The sequence below is a fragment of the Perissodus microlepis genome, chromosome 4, assembly GCF_051167445.1.
Source record: "Perissodus microlepis isolate ML-2025 ecotype Zambia chromosome 4, ASM5116744v1, whole genome shotgun sequence".
NCBI classification, from domain to species: Eukaryota; Metazoa; Chordata; class Actinopteri; order Cichliformes; family Cichlidae; genus Perissodus; species Perissodus microlepis.
The window spans coordinates 30,961,095-30,986,098 of record NC_140464.1 but is presented as its reverse complement, the minus strand read 5'-3'; the positions used below and the strand labels follow the sequence as shown (position 1 = coordinate 30,986,098).

Below are 25,004 nucleotides of genomic sequence, written 5' to 3'. Positions count from 1 at the left end.
AAGTAATTTTTAATTAAATTAACAAGCTTCAGTGGTGTGGCACAGTTTTGGGTCGGTCAGCCTCAGAGCAAGAAAATCATGTGGGCGTGAATGTGAGCATAAAAAGTTGTCTTCCTTTCTGTGTTGGCCGTCTATCCAGGGTGTAGCTGCCTCCTGCCTCCTGACAGCTCGGACAGGCTCCGCCCCACGATGCTGATTTGGATAAGCAGAAGAATATGAATGAATGAATGGATGAATGGATGAATGAATGAATGAATGAATGAATGAATTGATGGATGGATGGATGGATGGATGGATGGAAGATCCTGTAAGCTATGCTAAGCTAAACTAACTTGCTGGAGGTAGTAAAATCATATTTGTAGTATTTGAGCTAATGCTCATAATGTCAACGTTGATAAACATGCCAATGGTTAGCAGATCTTTACAATCTTACTCCTGCTTTTAACATGTAAGCCATTGTTTAAAAAGCATCAATGTGAGACACTTATGGCTTTGTAGTAAAAATATAACTGCTTTGATGGCTTTTCTGAAATTCTTTCACCTATGAGATATTTAAAAAACTATTTTCTATATTAAAAGTAGAGGTAGGTTTGTGTGAATGTCTTCTAGCTATCCTTGTCATTTATTGGTCACTTTGTCTGCTACTTGTCCCAAACGTTGGTCCCCTTTTGTTGGCATTCCTACAAAAATGTCGGGAAGTTCATCCAAGGTTAGCCTCAGCCCACTGAATTCACTAAATTAAGCAATATCTTCTTACTGTTTTTTTAGAGAAATTATGTAAGATACTCATGTGACTTGACAAACTCAGACTAGTGAAGCCCCACGTAGCACCAGATTATTGTCCAGATTTTTGCACTGAACAAGGACTGTGGGTTTTGTCTTTGATTAGATCTCCAATGAGCAGTAATGCCAAACATCAGCTGCATTTGTGGTTTTGGTGCTGATTAGAAATTTCTAGCATTTTAGCATTTACTCTTGGCATTATAGCTGAAAGCATGTGTATGTATTTTCCTCTAAGTTTAAATAGTTGTTCATAAGATCACAAACACACGCCAATATCTTGATTTTATAAAAGTATATTTATACATATTATTAACATTAAAAAACATCTGAATTAAAAGACTTGAGCAGCGTGTGACTTAGTTACCTATCGATATTTACACAACGATTAAAAATATTAATGGAAAAAAGATAAAGGTGAAAATGAAGCATTGGCCAAACATTCAGAGATTCTCATAGATGCTAATCTGAAGGTGCTGCTGAGCATGCACCTGCTCAACTTGCCTGTTTTAGTCGTGATAGATGGTCAGAGCTGCCATCCCCTCTGACCATGTATCATTCCATCATCATCACAGTTTTCTTGCTAATGTACTAAACGAGTTATTAACAACTTTTTCACACTCCATCTTCTCTAAACCACACATAGCGGTTAGCAAGAGGAAACTTATTTATTATGATGATAAATCACAGAAGCTTGTTTGCCTGCTAATGTTAGCTGTGCTTACACACAAAGTGCAGACTGTAAGTCGTCTCAGAGCAGTGAAAGTAGAGACAGCAGCAACTTGCGTCACAAGCTGGTCTCCCATCAGTTTACCATGAAAGAGCAGTTGCTTATTCACAATGTGCAAACCAGAAAAAAGTGTCTAGCTTCTCAGCTTGATCAGCTCAAGTAACGGGAAATGGACATGCGGGTAAAATGGAGACAACTTAAGTTTCCTATGAGCACAAAACAAGTGGAGCTTTCAGCAACAATAACTCACTGCAGCACAAGATGGCAGAAAGGTAATCAGCTAGGAGCTTTATGACAGCTATGTCTATTTTTGGATTTGACAAGGTAAGCACTGATTGCCTTGCTTGCCCTGATGGAATGCCATTGGTATATGGAGCTATATGGGTGGGGGTTTAATTTCCTCAAAAAATGTTTTATTTAACACAATATAGTGGGTTAAATGAACTTAGAGGATAAAAACAAAGTGCTGATCCTAGTAGTATTTATCCAGTACCAATGCCAAGTTTATTAGTGATACTTGCCTTGCCTGGAGGCCTTAAACATCTATGTAAAATAGAATGTAAGTTTTAATACAAATCTGAAATTGTTTGTGTCGTGCAGCTTTGAATTCAGTCTAACTCTTAGGCTAGAATGCAGGTGTGTAGTCTGATAAGACTTCATCGCGCCAATAAGCAGAAAGGCGTGGCACACCTCCACTCTCTCTGTGTCTTCCTCAATAAATCTCTGCAGCCTCTGCCACAGAAACAGGGCCAGAGAGAGAGACGAGAGCGAGAGAGACGAGGAGGAGGAGAGCACCGCGCTCCTGGTCCGCCCACAACTTTCAGCACGAGCCATTTAGCAGTGCGAGCTGGCCCAGCTGTAGAGCGCGCGGGCACGTGCCCCCCTTCACTACCTCTGCACACCCCTACCCACCCACCCCACTCGGAGAAAATCATTACCAAATAGCGAGCGCACGCGGAGCTGTGGCTGCAGCCGCGTCACCGCTGGGCTGCGTTTACGACGTAAAGCACACGAGCGACACATCCTCGGCAGATACGAACAGGCGCGCACCCGCCTTCAAACGCACAACCATTTACGCGCAGTGTGTCTGAGCCTGCGAGGCTTCTCCGTTTGACTCCTTCCTCCCGGTGACCGTCGGTTAATCGTTTATTATCGAGGGCAGCTGCAGCGGGGGTGAGACCGAGGAGCCTCCGGCCGGTGAGGCGGATCCTGGAACCCCCACCACTCATCCGCTCCGTCAAAATACGACGCACGCGACGCCGCCGCGCGGCTGCTGGGATCTCGAGCGGCCCGTTAGCCTCCGGTCCCGTCTCCATTCAGCAGCGCTGCACGTAGCCGTGGGAGAACCCGAGAGCATCCCTCCATCCCACCCAGCCTATCCCCACCCCCCTCCCCTCTTTCTCTCCCCCCCTCTCTCTCTCGCTTTCAGCCCCTCTGGACCCGTGCTATGCCGGAGCTCTAGGGGAGAGAGGAGGGGGGGTCTCATCAAGCCAGGGACCTGGGGGGGTGGGAGGAAGGAGGCTTTTCGTGGCCGGGGTGTAGACGTACCCTCCGCGTGGCGAGGCGCCTCTGTATCGGAGGATGCTGGAATAGAGCGGCCGAGCGCGGAAGATGGGAAAGGACCAGGAACTGCTGCAGGCGGTGAAGACCGAGGACCTGCTCACCGTGCAGAAGCTGCTGCAGAGGCCCCGGCCAGGGAAAGCAAGTAAGACAGTCGGTTCTCTCCCACTGCAGAGATGAGAACACAGCTGTGGATTTCTGTTGAAACCCTCCCCTATAGATGCCCGTGTTGAGCCATGGGCAAAAGCTTTCTCTCACATAGGAGCTGTTCACCGCTGAGATGATGGTGATGTGTGAAGGCTGCATGTGTGAGTCTTCTGGGAGACAGGGGTTTGCATGCATCGGGGTGTATCCGAGAAGATTAGTGGTGTGATTGGAGAGTGGCAGCGCATCTTCAAACCCCTGTCTCTGTACACTGCAGCACAGAGAGAGGGAGGGAACACAGCGTGTGTGTGTTTGGATCTGTGTGTGACCCTGGCTCTCCAGTGACATGATACTGGTGGCCGTGTGATAGTTAAGGTTTCAACATCACAATCAGTGTGACACGACTCCCAGTGTTCTTCTTTTATCCTGCATACTGCAAGGCTCGCTTCACGACTGCTCCTCTAATGGTTTTTTTCTCCTTCAGGCAGTGTAGCACTACAACATCCAACAATGTTTCACTTGCACAGCCCACTCTAATGTGTGGGCAATACAGAGAGAAGCCAGAGAGAGCTGCAGATAGATCATTCTGTAGAGGCTGGCGGTGGCTTGCTGATACTTCCACTGATATATAACTGGCTGGTCCAGGTGTGAGCAGACAGCGAGGGGTAGCGTACAGGCCGAGCTGCAGGAGTTAGAATTTCTGCAGATTGGTTTTGGATATTTTAAGCACAAAGGCATAACAAGTAATTCAGCTTTAACTCTTGTAATTATTTTTATAAAAGCTAGTTGACACGAAGCCTATTATCCAATTACTATAACTGTTCTGCTTGGGCAGGTACGCAGCAGCATCTGAACTGGTGCTGGAAACAGCAGGTGGGCCTCATTAGAATAAGAGGAGGCAATGCTAATGACAAATAATGATCCACATTTGAGCCCCTATTGCAAGTGATGACTTTATAAATTCACTTGTCAGTCTGTTTATGTGCTGAGTAACACTAGAGCTTTATTGTACTTCTTGACCTCTGTGTATTTAAAATGACTGGTGTTGGCTAACATAGCGGCTGAATATTCTCTTCTTGAAGACGCTGCACATCCACTCCTAAATATTGTGCTTACGGCCACTAGATTAGTTGGAACTACGTCTTAAAATAATATCTAATCGGCCAATTACATGACAGAAAGGAAATGCATTTGTCATATTTAAAATCCACATCCTCACATGCATGGTCTTGATTAATCAGTCCTCATCTTATCTTAAATACCTCATAGTACCATATCCCCCTATTAGAGCACTTCACTCTCAGACTGTCTCGCTCTCAGGGTTTACTTGTGGTTCCCAAGATATTCAAAAGTAGAATGAGAGGCAGAGCCTTCAGCTTTCAGGCCCCTCTTCTGTGGAATCAACTTCCAGGTTTGACTCGGGAGTCAAACACCCTCTCTATTTTTAAGATTAGGCTTAAAACTCTCATTTTTGATAAAGCCTATAGTTAGGGCTGGATCAGATGACCCTGAATCCTCCCTTAGTTATGCTGCAATAGGTCTAGGCTACTGGGTGCTTCCCATGATGCACTTTCTTCCTGTTAAAGGGGAGTTTTTCCTTCCCACTGTCACCACATGCTTGCTTTTAGGGGATCATCTGATTGTTGGGGTTTTCTCTGTAATATTGTACCTTACAATACAGAGTGGTTTGAGGGGACTGTTGTTGTGATGTAGCTCTATATAAATATAAACTGCATTGAATTCATAAGGTTGTAACTTCCCATACCCCATTCAGTCGTCTATTTTACTCTGTATGAGACCATAAACTACAAAAAGAGCATTATATTGTACTTAAGAAGAAGTTATTCTAGCAACTGAAAACAGAAGCTCATCAGGAGGGTGTTTACTGGGATTAAAATCAAATAAGAAGCAGGACCATTTTTACCTTGAGTTCAATACAACTGGATTTCTTCTGTGAACCAGTTCAGTTGACCCTACTGGGCATGAAAAAGATTGCAGGTTTAAGATGCTTATCCTTCATTTTCAGACCTGAAAGCTCTTGTCTGTCTTCTGTTTGTGGGTCAAGAGGACCTGCTGAAGTTCAAAGCACGAAAAGGGAAAGAAAAGTCGATTTAGGGGAGTTTGAACATGTCGTGGCTCTCGGTGTCAGATGAGCTGATTTAACCTTTTTAGAAACTCGTGAGCTGTTGGGATTTTATGTACACAGAAAAAGGGACGGAGAAAGAAGATAGGTTTAAGTGAGAAGTGGTTCTCTGGGGGGAAAGGTCTCATTCGGTGACATAGCTTAGAGAAGCATGACCAGATGTGTTTGAGGCGTGCAGAAGAGCATTTCTGAATGCACAACATGTTAAAGCTTTGAAACAGGAGCCCACATTGGAACCAATTGATTCAGCTAAAAACTGGTAACTACAGCTGCAGCTGGACAAACTGGGCATAAAAAGATCTCATGAGTCTTGATTTCTGCTGCAATATAGATACTTTAACATAAACAGCGTAAAGGATGAGAACCTTTAACGCTGTTGATGGTTTCTTACTGCGGGGGATATTGTCTTGGCACACTATGGGCCACTTACTGCCAATTGAGCATCATTTTTAGCCAGTGCTGTTCATAATCATGTCCATTCCTTTTTATCTTTCCATGACTACAGTGTTCTCGGCCACTTTAACAGGAAAATGTGCCACATCACAAAGCTCACGTCATCAGTCTAGTTTCTCGACGATGACAATGAGCTCGTTGTACTAAAGTGGCCTCTGTGCTCACCAGATCAGGGTGGTGGTGTCATGGGAGAATCGCATCATGAAAGTGGTGCCCTGTGCGATGCTATCATATCAATAAGCACCAGAAACCCGGAGAAATGTTTCCAAGAAACGTGTTCAATCCATACCATGAAGAATCAAGGCAGTTCTTAAACCCAGCCCAGTACAAGCCAAGCAGAACTTCAAAGTAGTCGGTGGACCATTAAAGATGTAATAAAAGTGGAACAGCGGCGACCCGATCAGCCTCAAATAAAGTCACGGAAACAAAACGCAAAGGAAGGCAGAGTAAATCATTTTAGATCTGTTGTAGAAGTGAGACAAACATCCCACCCATCCAGCTCCTATGTGTGTTTAAGTTCTTTTATAAGTCGCAGGGTTCTGTGCCTCAGACGGCAGTGCTCACTCTGCAGGATTAAGTGAAGCATATGGCTTCATAACAGTGTGTAGCAATTAGCGGGGTTCACTGCATTGATGCAGGCGCTGAAACAAAAGTCTACAGCAGAGCAGGAAACCCCCTGGATTATAAACAGTCTGTCTACTGCAGAAAAAGACATGCCTTCTCTTGACTATAAAAGAACTGGTAGGGTCCAGCACATAGAGGTTGTGCCCAAAATGAGTGTGTGTTTCTGTATGTGGAGCTCAGCAAAGTACATTATGTACAAGAGCACAAAACAACCTTTAGGCTACACTTAAGTGCTCTTCAGCTGGAAGCCGCTGTCTGACTACTGCTCAGTACATGAGATGCAGAGGACAGGTAAGGCCTCAAACTAATTTTTCATAGGCAGCAGACAGCCGCTTGCAGCATGCATAGATGTGCTCCAAATGGAGCCAGTCCTCACCGGACCGCAGTGCATACAGATGGCGACTAAAGCAATTTAAAGCAGATACTGCAGGTGAAAGAGGCAGCGGCCTGACTGTACGTAATGCTTGTTAGTACACACAGTGGGTGACCTTTGTTTATTAATCTACACAGTCTATATGCTGCATACAGAGAAATAGACGTGGGAACTTGGCAACGTTACATTTACATTTTTGAATAGATTTTGTGATCCTGTATTTGACTTCCTTAGAACATGGTTAAATAATAGTGTAAGTGCACTTTCTGCATTTCTGTTAATTTCGGTTCTATTCATGCTATTGATTATTTATTTAAAGGAAAATGCTTTGCTAAAGATTAAATGTTTAGAGAGCCTTTTTGTGTTTTAAGATTTACTCAATAAATTTAATAAACTTGTGTTGAAAGTGAAATTGAGATTCTGGGACCTGGAAGCCCTGTAGCACAAAAATACAAAATGCATGCATCTTATTTGTGAGCAGATTTTTTGTTGCAAAATCAACACTTTAAATTTCAATCACTTAACAAAAAAATCATATTTTTAAAGGAGAAAGCAGGATTAACTGAGTAATGTAACATAATATAAAGGCAGTTGATTACCTTCAGTCTTAAAATTGGTAAAAATACATAACTATAAATATTAGATACAAAACAGGCAAAATCATTTATATGAAAACGGTTCTGTGCTGCAAAGTGTGATTAGTTAGTTTTATGTAAATACTCACTGACACGGAAAAGTAACAGAGGACCTAAATAACAAAACTAGCATCTGGGATGAGTCACACCAACTGTGTGAAATGTGAGTGAGCTCACTCTACTTCATTTTTAATTCAGTGCACTTAATATGTCTTGCTTTAGGGTAATTAGGCATACTTTAGTCAGACTTTCTGTAACACTGAAATCCAAAATATACATGTTTTTGTCATCATATCATCACAAAAGGTATGAAATTCACATCACATTCGAGTCACTTAGAGAAACTGGGGTTGAGGTGGGTTGCAAAGTGGTTTGCAGGAGTACGGCAGCTTTGTGGAGTGTGTTATCTATGTTGTCACATCACTGGCTGAGTGGAGTGTTTCATGGTTCGCTTGCAGTTTAACCTTCTATAACTTACAGTGTTACAGTGTTTAAACGCAGACTCAAGGCTCGTCTCTGCTCCGCCTCCCTCTTTCAAATCCTTTCAGTCTGCTGTGAAGCGCTGTCTTTCCAGTATTAGGCTGAATTTAATTATTTGTGTAATTGGCAGCCGCTGATACCGCAGGAACTGCTTTGTGCAAGACAAACTGTTTAATATGCCCTTTGAAATTTCATTTGTGGACGTGCAAAGCAAAAATAAGCCACTTTATTATTTTTTTCTCAGATCCTGAAAAGCTGCGTGTGTTTTAAGGGAGCGCCTGCAAAAGTGTCTGCAGGACACTGATACTGACCTATTTATTTCAGGGAAAAAACAAATAAAGAGGACAGAAGCAGCAGGGCGGTAAGGACAGAGTGCAGCTGAGTGTCCCACACAGACAGCAGGGCAGTTTGACGCTAGGCTGATGTTCACACAGACCTGTTTGTCATCTTAGCATGCAGCACAAAGCTTACAGGAGACGTGTGTTGTCTGTGTGTGTGCAGCTGCCAGTGAAATGTGTGAGTGGTTTGTGGTGGTAACGAGTGGACGTGTGGCTGAGGCTCTGCCCTAATGCACATCATTTACTCTCACTCAGGTCAGACACACAGTCCGCACAAATGCACGTATTTACCTCCATCTCAGACACACACACACAGTTATATTAACACAAACATCTGGCACCATCTGGAGAGCTATCATCAGTTTGCTGTCACTCAACTTGCCTTCTGCACATAGGATTTGACTGGGTCATAGCACTGTGTGTGTGTGTGTGTGTGTGTGTGTGTGTGTGTGTGTGTGTGTGTGTGTGTGTGTGTGCGTGTGTTATTGGAGCAGACCTTGAGTGTGACATGAGGTCTGTGTTTGGTAATGGGCTGTTTCTGTGTTTGTGTGTTAAGGCAGTTGGTGTAATCTCTATTGATTGTTGTTTACTCTGTGTGTGTGTGTGTGTGTGTGTGTGTGTGTGTGTGTGTGTGTGTGTGTGTGTGTGTGTGTGTGTTCAGTGAAATGATAAAGACGCCATGTCCGACAGACTGACGCGTTCTTCCACAGCTATCTTCCTCCTTCACTTTCTGTCTTTGCAGCCATGAGAGAGGCTGACACTCCCAGACCTTTCTAGATACCAGTCTCTCTCTCTCTCTCTCTCTCTCTCTCTCTCTCTCTCTCTCTCTCTTTTTCTCTCCCCCTCTCTTCCTCACGCCCTCCCCCACCAATCTTTTCTGTGTTGATGTGCGAGGCGGGCTAGCAGGAGCAGAGCAGATGATTGCATCCACACCAGTGCACATTCACAAAGGAGCAGCAGAGAGGAAGCTCCACACGCTGTCAGCCGGAGTCTCTCAGATTGGCTAACGATGCTCTGTCTGCATCCATATGCTTCAGAGGAGCGACGTGACGTGAGGAAGCAGCTAGCGTTTGCACTTCACAGTGCAACTTGACAGCTACGCCAAATTTTTTTAATTTAGCGTAACAGCTGTTGCACCTCCAGGTATACGACTCTCTATGCATATTGTGCAATACAATTAAACAGGTACCTAATATATGTTTCCTGCATTGTATTTCAGCTCAAGGACTCTAGCCCCTCAGTTCATTCACTGTCAGCATGGCGCTTCTCTTCCTGTTACCCAGCATTTTCTGATTGGCTGCCCCTCACAAAATAAAGGCATTTGAACATGACATTCAAATATTCTGCTTGTGAAGGCAGCCAATCAGAAGAAAGCTAAAGGGGAAAGCTAAGACAGCTTGTGTGGATGAACTGAGAGGCTCAAAGAAAGATACGTAAGGATTATTTCGAACTGTCAATCATGCAAAGCTAAGAGTCCAAGAGTAAAAGAAACGAGCATAACAGCCCTCTCCCGCTTTTTTTAAGGTAGATAAAAACACTAAAAACAACAAAGTGTAAATGACATAAAATGAAAGTGTGCGTCGGGGGTGTTGCTCTTATTTCACCCTGAAAATATTATTAAAATGTGGGCGGCTATGTGTTTTCACCACTTCGTAAATATTCGGCGAGTCTGCGCGGATAATGTACTGAAGCAGATATTTCCCCGTCAATCAAACGCACCTAAAGACTTTACTTGGAATATATTACTGCAGCAACACTTGCGAGAAGAAGCAAACATGCTCGGGCGGCGTTATTGATCCTGGGAGTGATCTTGAAAATTGAAGCACAGCATATTAGAAATGATAATACAGAGAGAGGGGAAGATTGGCCGGCGCTGTTCCCTGCATTTTCTTCCAAAACATCATCACTCACTTCTCCTGCTACTGCTGACTGCCTCCATGATTGAATTACAGAGCAGATGGGGGGGAGAGGTGGGTGAATATTTTTTGCTTGGGGGAAAAGGGGGATAGGCAGAGGAGTTAGTAAGAGAAAAGGAAAGAGGAGGGGAAGATGCTTCTTGATGTGTGAGTGGGACAGATGGAGGGGGAGTGATGAAAGACTGAAAATGATGAAAAAGAGAACAAGGGAACGAGGTGATGAAACGCAGGGGTAGCTGAACGCTGTCATTTTCCACCTCCCGTTTATTCTGATCGCAGACTGCTCGGCTCACGTCGGGTCCCTCTGTCTCTTCTCCCTCTCACACAGACACACACGTGCAGAAAAAATAACATCCACACAGTTTAATGGGTCAGCGGCAGGTTCAGGCAGAAGTGGAGAGCACAGCAGAGGTGAGAGGATGGAAGGAAGCAGACGTAAGGAAAGAGAAGGGAAAGGAAAGGAGTAAAAATTATAGGAAAGGAAGTGAAAGAAGAAAACTGGAATGGAAAGGAAAGTGAAACAGAGCATATTAAAAAGGAAGAGAGAAGAGGAGACAAGACTGAAATAAAATAATATACACTGAGGAAAGAAAGTGAAAGAGAAGGAAGGAAGAGAAAGAAATAAAGTGCAAAGTTGAGGAATGAAATGGAAGAGAAAGGAAGGAAATGAAGGGAAAAAAGGAAAAGAAACGATACCATGGAGGAAGTAGTGAAACAATGTGAAAGGAAAGATTAAAAAAAATTAAAGGAGAGGGAATTAAATGAATATATGTTATAAAACAGTGAAAGGAAAGAGAAAAATAGAAGAAAAATAAATGAAAAATTAGACAGAAAGAAAAGGGTGAGAATGAATAGAGAAGAGAAGAGTAGGAAGTGCACGTCAAAGGAAGTATAAATTAATTAATAACAAATGACAAATCTGAGAAAGGACAAGAAAGAAAAGGTAAGGGTTACACTAGCACAGTACAGAGAAGGAAAAACATTAGATGGAAGGATGAGAAAGAAAACTGAACGAATAACAAAAAGGACGGCGCTACAGAAAAATAAGGAAAAGGAAATGAAGCAAACTGTTTTACAGGAAAGGAAGGGAAACAGAAGGGCAGCTGGGCGAAGAGAACAAAAATGAAAAGGTGGATGAGAAATAAAAAAAGAAGGCATTTGTTACATCAAGTGTGAGCAGATGATCAGGTGATAGCAAATCTATCCTGTTCTATTCTATTGCACTGTTTACCAGGATGAGAGAGGAAGGCTTGAGTAAATATAATGGCCAGCCACAAAATGAGAAGGGCAGCAGGGTGGGACTCTCACTCATTCAGCACCGATTAAAGGGGTGGCATTAACCACACACACACACACACACACACACACACACACACACACACGATGTAAATTCCAATAGAGACTGTACCTCTCTGTGTCAGTCGTATGACGGTGGGGGGAAAGTGTGTGTGTGTGTGTGTGTGTGTGTGTGTGTGTGTGTGTGTGTGTGTGTGTGTGTGAGAGAGAGCTTTAATTGTGAAGAAAGGGGACAACAGTTAACTACAGAGTCACACACATGCAGCATAATGCGATAGAAAAAAATGCTCTGCAGTCATGAGCTGATTCTCAAAGGCATGAGGGGAAAAGATTCAGAATCAGAAGAGAAAGCTGAGCCGTGTCACTGGAGATTTGTTATGTAAGTAAGTAGCTGTACTTGCAAAGGTGTGTGTTTTCTCAGCAGCTGCTATAGAGCGAGACTGTCCCTCTACATCGCCTGGCAGGACTTTTTTTTTCCCACTCACACCCTGAATTCATAACACAGAGTGTTCTTACTGCTTCAAACTGATGTTTGAGCAGTTAATAAAGGCAGGAAATGATGCTTTTTTTCAGACCCTGCTCCTAAAGTTAAACTAACATGGTTGGGACAAGGTTTGACTGTACTCTACATGAGAGCCTTCTAGAAATGTTCCACCCTGCAGCCGCAGTGAATGCAGTTAGCATCGCCTTGGGACTTTTGAATGAATACTGGTGCTCTCCTGCTATGCGAGCTGCCACTAAAAACAGGGCTGTGACACAGTGTGGGTGCAGGCTCAGGGGTTGGGAAAATGTGTTGGTTACTGACACACCCTTAGGTCTTTGATATGTGTGAGAAATTTTGTGGAGTCAACTGGTTGCGTGACACTGCGTAGCCTGCTTTTTCCTCTTAGCCTTTTTTTGGCAGAGGTCAGTTTGACCCCTTTTGCTATGCCTGGCCTGTTTTCTTATTAGTTTACGGTAATAAAACTGGCAAAATGAACATTAAAGTTCTCAGTTATTATTGGCACAGTAGATTTTTAATTTCAGCCAAAGGCAAGAGACACAAAATTTCTCATTTTTTGTAGCTAGCTACAGTCGGGTGTAGCTAGCTAGTAAAGCTAATGTTAGCTTCACAAGTTAAAACCGAAAATGCTGCTTTTGTCAGCTCCTTCTAAAATAAAAAAAAATGAATATACTTTACACAACTTTAGTTACAATAAAGTAATAAAGAGAGGGCTGTGGCTCTCTACACCCTCTAGCAGACCATTACATGGGGAAACCTTTTGAATACAAGCACACTGATCCACACAGGTGTGCACACGGGTGTTCACTGTTCATAGACATAAACTACACCTTTATTGGCTGCTATTTCCAAGCACATTGTGCGCTGTCGGTCCTGCTTGCTACACAACAACATTCAATATTTAATATTTACTGCTGTTTACACTTAGCTAGATTAACGTGATGGCAAGGCCGTGATGATCCATTTGGTAAAGTAAATCCATTGGGTTGTTGGTCTTCAGACAACAATTCTGACGGCTAAAGAACCAAATGGGACAAGCAAAAAAAAAAAAAATAGAAAACAAGAAAGAAACAGCTTTGTTCTCATATTGCAGTTTTACTTGGCTGCTACTAGTGCTCCATAAATATAAATAGGAAAAATAAAAGGCCAGGCTGTTTCTTGTAAAATGAGCTGCTCTAAACTATATTTATATATATATATATATATATATATATATATATATATATATATATATATATATATGAGAGAGATGTGTGCTGAGTTAGACACTAAAAGGTTGTGTTCACACTATGGTTTAACTTTTAAATGGGGAATTTGGAACATTGTTATTAATCTGGAAGCCAATTCTGGTTCAGTATGAAACTTGTGACAAGGACTTAGTCACTGTCAGCGATCTTGTTTTATGTAGTTTGAAAGGAGCTATATTTGCATGTTCACATTTTTAGTGAAAGAGCAGCATTATTAGCTTTTTAAGAAATATTTCTTACATATTTGGAGGATTTTGCAGAAAAACACTTTTGAGTTTCTCAATATTTGTTTAAAATTTCGAAATTTGAATGTTGCTCAGGAGATTCATATGTGCAGAAATCTGTGCCATCAGAAACTGAATTTGAATAAGTTAAATTTGAATTTGAATTCCTCGGATTGAATCTGAATTGTAACTTGAATAAATGCTTTTACAAACTGAATATGAATTAGCCTAATTTGAAATTCAATTTATTGGTTTGAAAATGATCATCACTAAACTGAAATTGAATTTTATATTTTGAAAATGAATTCATTTGCTTTGAAACCGTATTTTATCCTTTAAAAATTTAGCTCTCGAATAATTTCAGATTCACTTCTCACCATTCAGTTTCAGTTCTACAATTCAGTTTTTTGAGACTTACATCCGGTTCCGGTTCAAGAGTAATCGAGCGCAGATTAATAGAACTACGTTTTACTAGCGGACCGAAAGTGTTACTGACGGGAATCTACAGCATCTTGACCTGAATTAAGACTTCAGAAGTCATTCGTCATGTCGAATGACCAGCGGATAAACTCTCAGGTTGGTAATAAATGTATTACATGTATAAGAACAAGCGTCATGTTAACAAATGATAGCCATACAGTAACTTTTATGCTTATTGTAGCTGTTAGCTAAAAACGCTAATTTAGCGTAGTTTGCCCTGGATTCAGCTTTGACAAACAAATATGATCGACTGTTTCTAGTAGAATTCCAGAGTTGCCATCTTGGACCCTCTCAGAGCTCTGTATGCTTGCAGAGACCCCTACAGTAGGGAAACATGCAAAACGGTGTCCAAACCTTTGTATTTGAGCTTTATTTATGTCTTACACAGCATCCCAACTCTTTAGCTAACTTAATAACTTTAGCTAAAGTGAATAGTTAGTCTAATTCATTAGTGCAGCATTACTGGATCACCTCTGTTCGAGAGCTACATTTTTAAAAGGATAAAATACGGTTATCCTTTAGAAGAACTGCGTGGTCTCTGGAAATGGAAAGGTAGCTATTCATTAATGCTACTATTTGCTGGAAAGCCAGCATCTGCTGCAACAAAATATCTACTCCATGGCTTCCTTAATGTGTGTGTATATGTCTGTGTGTCCTTGTGCATAAGGAAAGCTCTCAGAGACCAGAAGGGCCTGTCCAGCAGGGACAGATGTTGATGTGCGTGTGTATGTGTGTCCAAACATAGCCGTACATGTGCAGCGACTGAACAGATGGTTGGTGTTGGACTGCTGTCCACACATCTGCAAAATATTCCACATAATGTACCTGACCTCCAGCACGACCTGGTTTAAAAAAATGTAAATAATAATAGATGGTAATGATTTGAAAATCATTAAAAGCCTATATTTGGTTGAGAACACAGTTAACATATGAAAGAGTAGAGTGCTGATTTGAATCGATGCGAGCGACGTGTTTCAAAAAAGTTGCGACAGGGGCGACAAAAGACTGAAAAGGTGTGTAGTGCTTTAAAATAACTAATGAGGTTAATTAGCAGCGTGAATGGGCTTATAAGAGCATCCTGGAGAGACTGACTCTTTCAGGTATATAACTAATGAGGGTTGCACTGCTCTGTGAAAGACTGCACGGCTGTTCAATACTTCAGTATTTTAAGAATAACATTGCTGTGATTAAAAGGGCAAATAGTTTGTCTACAAAACCTTTAATTTACCATCTACAGCACATCATATTATCAAAAGATTCAAAGAAATACTCAAAGTATGAGGCTGAAAAACAGGAAATTATATCTCAGCCGGTGCACGAGCGTCCGGTGTTAGTAAACAGTTGATGCTGAAGCTGGCGATGAAACCTCCCGTCCTTTCACTTAACTTATAAATATTTCAGTTACTCCTTGTGTAGTCTCTTTGGCTTTGAGGAAGCCTCTCCCATTGATATGGAGTCAGATATCTGGGTCAGGTTCATTTTCCAGGAAGCTTGAACTTTTCCAAAATATGTGCATAGACGGTTAGAGGTGATCAGCGAACTTGTGACTTTCACATCACCTGAATTCAATCCTCCAAGCAGATGTGGAAACTGGAGTGATATGAATTAGGGGGAAAATAGGGATTAGGACGGGAAAAGAAGATGAAAAATGACGAGAGAGAGGATGGAAAGTTGTATCACAAGAGTGTCACAGACCTGATCTTTGCACCCGAGTGCACACACACGCACACACGCGTGCACGCACACACGCGTGCGCGCACACACACACACACGCGCACGCACACACGCGCGCACACACACACACACACACACACAAGTGGGCTGATCCACAAATCACTCATACACAGTGTTTATTCTTGCGCTACGTTTTCCAATCTCATCAAGTTCCTGGAATAATTTCTTCCACTGCAGCTATTTAATTTTCCACATACCTGCAATCCAGTCTTCATCTTTCTGCCTTCCATTAGTAATGAAAATCTGTACCACATGTGTGTGAAAGAGGCCATCTAAGCAGATCTGGGATCAGGCGTACTAAAAACTAAATTGTGTGCGTATTATTAAAGGCCCTGTCTACATTTGTATACTGATACTCATTGCACCGATGGGATGAATTCCCAAAACAGTCCATCAGATTAAGGTTAAATAGAATAGTACATTAATTAATCTCCTTAGCAACACCTCTTCTCCTTCATAAATTACATTCAAAAGTCTGAAATGGTAAAACTGAGAGCTTATTAGCATGGTGATAACAATATTAAGCTCAAAGCATCACTACCTAGCCAGGTGCTTCAAAAGGCTAATAGCTCTTTCCTGTCATCTTTAGCATTCTAACATGCTTAACCAAATGATGTACACCAACGGTCCCCAACCTTTTTTTTGCGCCGACAGTATTTCACGGACCGGCCTTTAGGTGCTGCAGATAAATAAAACAAAATAAAACCAGCACCATTACCAAAATAAACATTCATAACACACGGGAAAAGACCTAGACCGAGTTAACGATAAAAACGATAATGCTAAAAAACAATAAAAACCCCCGAGCCTCAACTCGTGGCCCGGTACCAGATGACTCACAGACCGGTACCAGTCCTAGGCCCGGGGGTTGGGGACCGCTGATGCACACAATATCGATAGTATAGTATTTATAGGCCACACCTAGGGCTAGCGCCACCTGCTAGCATGATTGCAGACTTCTAGTTAAATTTCAACGTCAATTCAAATGTGAAAGTTTTAATTTTATAAATCTAGACCCATGTCTGTGTCCTACATGGGTCTATGTTTTTATATTTTAGATGAGCAGAATCAACTTTCTGGGCTTTCCAACAATAAAATGATTCTCTTTATTATTTGTGGCTCTAAGGCTACATTCTTCATTCTTGTGCTGAATTCTGCCTGCAGACAAAGTGACACATATTTTGGTCTGGTTTTGTTTGCATGTATTAATGTTTCTAATAAAACCTGGAGGCTCTGTGTCTTACACTATCTGTCTGTATTTTTTTTTTTTTGCCTTCTACATCTGTTTCCTTCTTACTGTTCCCCTGACCTCTCTCCATCCCCCAAAACCTGCCCAATGAATCAGTCTGGCTGGCAGTGTGTTGTTGTCAAGGAGCCTGTGAGGGTGATTCGTCACATCAAACTGGGCCAGGATCTGGTCGGCCTGGGCCGACAACAGGAAAAGAAGAGCTTCTGGAAGATTCCACAAAAAGCAACAGCTGCTCTTTGCCTTCCAACGTTTATATTGTAGCTATTTTCAATTTTAAGTCATGTGATATCAGATGCTGGATTGAGAATACCACATGTACCTTACGTGGTACTGTTCATGGTACTGTAGAGGAAGAATCCTGCTTACTTAGCTAATCTTTTTAGCTTAATTCAAAAAACTCACTGATCAACTTGATAAACTGCCATTGAATTGGTTATATTTACTTAGGGTCTGCTGGCTGTGGTGTCAGAGACGATCTTGTCACATGGTTGGATGGATCAAACTCCACCCAGATGAACTTGGCTGTAGATCGCGATGAGGTGAATGGCCACTCTTGCATCAGAAACCTGACCTATATTGCTACACTAAGCTCATAGAAGCAGAGCAGAACAAGGACTAACACTCTATATCAGCGCTCCCCGACCTTTTTTGCACCACCGGCTGGTTTAATGTCAGACAATATTTTCACGGACCGGCCTTTAAGGTGTCGTGGAGAAATACAACAAAATAAAATGATACGACCAAGACAAAAACTGTGGTATTTTGTAAATATAACAATAAACGCAAATTCACTGTGTAATTGAGTAACTTTATAAGCAGCGTCCAACATTGAGAGTAACATCCTCCTCTCTGCCCCTTAATGCTCTCTGGTCGCTATGGTAATGTATAAATATTTCTTTCAAAATAAGACACAACTACAACACGGGAAAAGACCCAGAGAAACCAAGTTAACGATAAAGACCTTGAGAACCATAAATTTCACACCCGAGCCTCAACTCTCGCCCGGTACCAAACGACTCACGGACCGGTACCGGTCCGTGGCCCGGGGGTTGGGGACCGCTGCTCTATATGGAAGAAACTAGCTTCAGTACAGGATGTAGAAAGCATGTGAATGACTATCAAGTTCAGCCTTTCTCAGCTTTAAAGTAACCAGCAATGGGGTGAATGATATCACAGACTGACCACAGAGGGTTAACAGTACTGCATTTTCATGAATAAATACATAACAACCTACGTTACTTCCATTTAGTGCTAATGAACACCTCTTAGCATTCTAACACGCTAAATTAAGTTGAAGGACATTATTTTGTTATGGCTGGAGACCGCTAAGTTCAAGTCCACAATGAAAGCATAGCTGCTTCTTTCATCAGGAGGCCATTTTTGTGTCTGTTGTGAGTCCCCTCCTGTCGCTTCGGTCTCGTTTTAGTGGTAAATGTTGTCTTTTTGTAGGCGTTCTGAAAGACTGTGCCCTGAAGCCTTGGGTGTCTGGGTTTGTGCCCAGTAGGCCCATTCAGTATTCTAGTCATGTACAGTGTAATCATACAACATGAGATATTCTATTTCACACTCAGTTTCAAACAAATGAGACAAAAAAACCAATAAAAATAATGAATTATGTGAGGTTTTGGTCACTTTGCGCACTATTAAAGCTTAAATTGACTTTATGTTACGTGAGGAGACATAAGCTTAATGTGCAGTGCATGCGCGTGTGTTTTATAGAGTATCACACCAACATCCGTGTTCAGTTAACTGGTGTGCTTTGATCCCTCTGCTGCAGTAGGTGTGTGTTACTCCAGTTTAATCAGAGGATTGCTTTGCAGCACACCAGCCAATGGAGGGGAAGTAGTAGCGCCATGAGCCAATGGGCACCGTTGTTTGTACGTTCATGCTGGCGGGCTGGTTGTATCCAGCTGTCCAACACATGCAGAACATGTGGTTTAGCTCTGCACGCTTGTTTGTGTGTGCGTGTGTGTATCCACATACTGTACACGTGTGTGTTTGTGTGGAGCTGGTGCCAAATCCACCGTGGCACCGCCTGGTTCTGCTCTTAGTATTTGCTCAATCTTTTTCCATCTCTCCCCTCCCTCTCGTCCCATCTTATCTTCTCTCACTTTCCTGCCCTGTCTCTCCCTGTTCCCAGAGCTATCACCGTGGCAACAGGCACGCAGTGCCAGCCAGGAAATATCTGGATCACAAGCGGTTATTCCAGTTCATCACTGCGGGGTCCAGCCAGACACTTTAGTCCTTGGACCTATCTGGGTTTTATGTTGTGTGTGTGTGTGTGTGTGTGTGTGTGTGTGTGTGGGACTCTTGCCATAAAATCAGACAATACAGATTAGCCAGCAGATCTACTGACCTACTGTCTATTTTATATCCATCACCCCTTTTTTCTTTACTTCCTGTCTCATTTCCTTCATCGTTTCTTTTACCATTTATCCCCGTTTTCGTCTCCTCCATCCTATCTCATTATCATGGCCCTCCATCCTTTTCATCTCTGCGGTATCCATTCTTTTATCCCTCCCTCCTCTTCTGTCCTGATATGTCCGCATGTCTGCCCTCCTTCCCTCTTCTCGCCTCGTTTGCCTCTCCATCGCACCCTTTCCCTTGTCTTCTTCCCTCCATCCCTACCCCGTCTCTCATTCATCAGATCCTCTCTCATCCCTTGAGGGAGAAGAAATTCCCCTTCACAGGCTTCTCAGGATTCACTCTTGATCTCGAGACTTTTGTTGTTGTCGGTATCATCTCTTCTTCCACGTCTTTCTTCTCACCCCCACCCACATGCCCTCATCCTGGGCCCCCTCTGTATGCTACAGTGGTTGCAAAGCTGGGTGCCAACACAGAACGGGGTGGGGGATGGTGCAGTCTGGGTTCAGTTTATTGCAGTTCTAGATCAAAGCTTTTAGCTCTGTTCAGTCATTGTTCCTTAAGCTTCCTTTGGATGCACAGAAATATGAATTATGCTGATACTGGACTGATTTATAGAATGTATATGAGAATATTTCCTTTTCATGGTTTGCTTGTAGCTACTGCTCTGGTTTGGTTTACAGAGCGTTGTGGAACAGTAAACACCAATAAAAAACATAAATAGAACCCTGTGGGAACTATGGGAGAACCGTTTTCTAAAGCCTGCTGGTAGCCTCACCTTTGGTAACAGGCATTGATTATTAACCGCAACTGTGACGGCTAAATAGAAAAGCTGAAGCTTTTATTGTGTCCTCCACTTTACTTACCTCACCCCAAACTGATGCAAACACATTGTTTTTAATAAACCGTGTGTAATAATTGTCCTAATCAATTATTATTTAAATATTTAATTTTCCCTAATAACTTATTCTTTTTTGGATTAATGGTGTAATATGGAGAACACTGATGCCAGATGGAGAAAAGAGGAAATCAGACAGGAGAGCTGCTGTGGTGGGCTAACGCAGCGTGACTAGATAGCGTTAGCTTGCTGTCTAGTTGTAGCGCTGAATGGTTTTTATCCATGTGCAGTTAACCCTCTGAGGTCCCCTCTAAGTCTGAACCCCTGACCCTAACCCTGGGTTTTAGAGACTGGCAAAAAGTGCTTTATTGGAAAGTTTCTGTAAGTTAGAGTGACAATAGCAGGGACAACAATAGGATAGGGTTATGCTAATCATGATTCTACCAAGAGGCTAAAACTAGCTACAGTGGTACAGCCCATCCAAGATGTTTATGCATCAGTTTTACTGAGTGAAACTCTTGTAGTATTTAGCCTGTCACAGCACTGATTAGCAGACGTGTCTGTGTGTTGTACCTGTGTAGTTTATGAAAAGATTACTATCGGAGCTTGCTTATGTTAAGTCGTAACTTTGCACTTCAGCCTGTTTTCCAAACATGGCCACTGCAAAGATGAAAATCCGTCCGTTTTCTTCACTGCTTATCCAGTTCAGCATTCCGGGTGGGCTGGAATGTATCCCAGCTGACACTTAAAGCTATTTTTTGTTCACTTTTAAGTCACATAGCTTTAATACACTCTTGGAAATATGCAAGTTTTAAATTGCCATACAGGTATTATTTTCATATCATCTGTCACAAACAATTTTATTTCTGTTGAAGAAAACGTATCGTCTGAAATGTTAAACAATAATGTTTTATACAGTGAATCTGGCAAAGCAGCTCAGTGTAGAATTGGACTATCGACCCAAGACAGACAGTAGCTGCAGACACAGGTACAATAAGGCTATTGTTCTCCATGTAACTCTACCACACAGACACACACACCCACAACATTAGTCCTCACAGGCTCTCTTTCTTTTTCTCTTGCTCTCGTTCACACACACTCTCACACACAAGCTGTGTTTAATGAAGTGCATCTAATTTCTAAACTAATAAAATCACATCGTCTCACTGACTGCAGAAAAAACCAACAAAAAACTCGGGCAACTTTGTTATGACAAACCACACGCAGACGCACACTCGCTCAATGAATTAGTCCAAGGCTTTCTATTGGTTAGCGCATGTGAATAGGCGAGATACAAAGAGACATTTAATAGGTTGGAAATTTCAGAGAGGGGAAGAGGAAAAGAGAATGCAGTTGTGTGCCTGGTTTCAAAGATCTCAGTGTGGTCTTTAAATGAAAGTCATATCAGTTTAAAAGCCCGCTGCCATAAGTTTCGCTGCTCTTAAAATTCCATTAAGAACGTCTGTCATTCTGGCTTTCCCGACCCTCAAAACCTCACTCTGTACATGTGGAGACCCACAAAGTAGTTACATACATGGTCACTTGAGGCCACCAGGACCTATCGAGGACAGAGACAGGCCATTCCCATGCAATGTCAAGTTAAACATACAACAAATATAAAAAAGTTTTCTTATTCAATAGCTTCTCATTTTGTAACAGCTGTAAAGGGCTGAATTTTCATCATAACTTAGATTTCATTTGTTAAAGCATAAAGTACTGGTATGGCTGCCTTGTGTGCCAACAGAGGATGCTGTAGCTACTAGCTGTCTGTTGTAGCATAGATAATATGCCTTTCTACGTGAAGAAGTTTTATTGAGTGAAATTTAGGCTTTTTAGAAGTCAGTTACTTAGCACTAATGTCTTCTGTACAGTTTCTGAATTGAGCTTGCTAACCAAGGGAACATGAGCTGATAACCTAGAACTCTTTATTCAAATGTTGTTCTTCCTGGCATGAAATAAACAGCAACAGCTAAATGTTGTTGTCCTAAACCAGCCAGCGTCTTCCAAAAAGTAATAGTTAGTATAGTAGTAGCTATGTCAGCATCCAGTATGTACAGAACAACTTTAACGTTCTCCAGGGGAAATATCTGGTTCTTTAGCCGTTGAATGCTACATTCAAAAGCCTGCAATAAACTGTTTGCAGTACAGTGTAGTGTACATCGCCCTGCGGGTCTGAAAATCATAGCTACATGAGCTTCTTGTTTTCCTTGTAAATATTTATACATATAATAACTCAGTGGTTCCCAAACTTGTTTTGTTTTACAAGAAAATATTCGCCCCTACTACTTCTTTTAAATAACAGAAAAACAAACCATATTTATGCTGTAATTATTTTACGTATAGTTGTTTTCTTGCCAACAAGGAGACCCAATGGATTTACTTTACCAAGTGGATCATCACAGCCTTGCCGTATCGGTCCATTTGATCGACCTTTGTTGTTATTATTTATTTTATTTTATTTTCAGTTGTTACAGACGGGACAGACATGACTGAGGGACAGGAAAGGGAGAAAGAAAGATGAAGGAAAAGAAAAACAGAAGGGGAGAGGGACAGTGAGAAAGGGCACTTAAAAAGAGAAAGAAGAGACAAAAATCTCCTGGATCACCTGTTGAGAGAAAAAGAAAAGAAAACAAGCAAAAAAAACAGAGCAACATACTAAACACAACACCATCACGTTAATCTAGCTAAGTGTAAACAGCAGTAAATACTAAATATTGAATGTTGTTGTGTAGCAAGCAGGACCGACAGCGCACAATGTTCTTGGAAATAGCAGCCAATAAAGGTGTAGTTTATGTCTATGAACAGTGAACACCCGTGTGCACACCTGTGTGGATCAGCGCGCTTGTATTCAAAAGGTTTCCCCATGTAATGGTCTGCTCGAGGATGTAGAGAGCCATAGCCCCGCCCCCAGGGCATGAAGCAGGCATGGAGGAGATCCAGGCCCCAGACATCCAAGCCCAAGGAGGACCACCGGAGGGGCATCTGTGCCACCCTCCTGGGAAGAGCTGAGGAGATCCCCAGACGAGAGGTCACCCAGTAGCCACAGAGCAGAAGCCAGCTGTGCCAGAGTGATCCGAGCCGCAGGCCCGGAGGCCCGAGGGCCCCCTTTGCCCCGGAAGAGGCCTGACCGAGCAACAGGCACCAGGCCCCGCCAAGTAGTCACCGGGAGTGAGCTGGTACATACCTGAGCGCCCAGCCCCGGACACCAAGAACCACCAACGCACCGACCCCTGAGGGCATCAGTCACCGGCAGGGAGTGTGGTGAGGGGAGATAGGCCTTTGGTCTCGCTATGGAGGGTCTGGGAGTTCCCAGAGAGGTGGAGTCTAAGACCCGACCTGACATATAGACACAGACAAACAAGAACACACAGACACAAACATGCATTCCCACCCTCATGCACGCATATACAAATACTCAGCACTCACCCAACGTAAAGATAGACACAAATGGACATTGTACACACAATCACACTCCCCAAACACACTCTATACCCCGGGTCCAGGTACTCTCGCCCCTGGAGGGGGAAACGGCACCTAGACCCAGGAGATGTTACCCTTTCCCCCGGGGTGGAGGCAAGCAGACCGCCCCGGCTCCGCAGCAGCAGGGAGGCCCCGCAACCCAGATCCCAGTCGGACGGCCAACACTGCTGTGGGATACTGTTTGGACAGGGGGAACAAATTGTGGCAGGATCAGCCTGATATTATTTCTATCCCGCTGTAACTTTACTATATAAAGAGCTAACATCTTCAACATTTCAGGAGTAGTTATAAATTATAAAAGTGTTTGTGAACTAAAACTCAAGAATGTGGGATACTGTTTGCCCAGCGCGTGCTTCCAATGCAGGGGAAAACAATTCTGTCGGGGATACCTACATTGGGACCACCGTTGTGCAGGTGAAGCCAAAGGCAAGATATGCTTCATCATATTTTCTAGTCTTTGGCTTGGAAGGAAGTTGGTTTGGAAGCATATCTGGCGATGCTTCATTGTCTTCTTTGCGTTTGTGTGGGAGCCCCGTCAAAATCCTGTCCTCTGTGCGACCCCCAGGCAAAAAAAACCCCTCAGGTCGGCAGCACTTTTTCAAATTCTTCATTCTGTATTTAGAATTGAGTCGAACAAAATTCCCTCGTGGCTGCAAACATTTCTCGAGACCAGAATGTAACGTCACATTTGCAGGGGGATGATGAATACACAAAAGACCTTGGATTCATAATAAATGTTTGTTAAAAACATCAGGATGTTAATAATCGCTGTACATAGGATGGTGTTTGTGCAAAGCTTCATTCAGGCTGGCCCACCAGTTAAGGGACATGTATACATACGTACACTACAACCATTAAGGTAAGGTGGACCACCAGGGGGCTCCACTCACACCCCGCGAGAAGGGAAGTGGGAGGAGTGATGTTTCTATGTTTTAGTGAAATCTGACAAGCTCTCGTGTCAGCCTTACATACCTCCTTAAAAAATTAAACCACATATTTAAAAATAACATCCTTTGTTAAAACTATTGTAAATCAGTGACATGGCACATCGACCTCGTCTTCAAAATATCGTTATTCTTTGTTGACGGGACTAAAATGTCTGGATGCTTGCCGAGTAGCCCACTGTTAGTTGCATTACGTTACCTTAGTCATTTATCCCTTTAAACTCTGAACCTGAAAACTGACAGAACATTCTAAAGAAATAAAAAAACAAAGTTAAACATTAATTTGCATATATATGTTTTAATTTGTATCATATTTACTATATCAATCAATTTATTGCTTAAAAAGTTTTGTGCAATTTCTTTCAGAAAAAAAGAGATTGATGATGTAAAAACATCAAAAACTCGTGTCAACCGTGATGCATTTGGTGTTACAGGTTAAATATTATTATCCATTTTAAGCAATGGAGCAG

At 42.5% G+C, this 25,004-nt stretch overlaps 1 protein-coding gene across 6 annotated transcripts in view; it reads left to right on the top strand.

The window, feature by feature from the left end:
• Positions 1–2,448: 2,448 nt before the first annotated feature.
• Positions 2,449–25,004, top strand: part of caskin1 (CASK interacting protein 1) — a 118,009-nt gene continuing 95,453 nt past the window's right edge. For 5 of the 6 annotated variants that reach the window (XM_084927035.1, XM_084927032.1, XM_084927033.1 and 2 more), the window contains exon 1: positions 2,449–3,215. In XM_084927035.1, coding sequence (XP_084783161.1) covers positions 3,122–3,215 — 94 coding nt within the window. In that variant the 5' untranslated portion in view covers positions 2,449–3,121. The remainder of the gene's footprint in view (positions 3,216–25,004) is intronic. The other variant, XM_084927036.1, reaches the window with a different exon arrangement.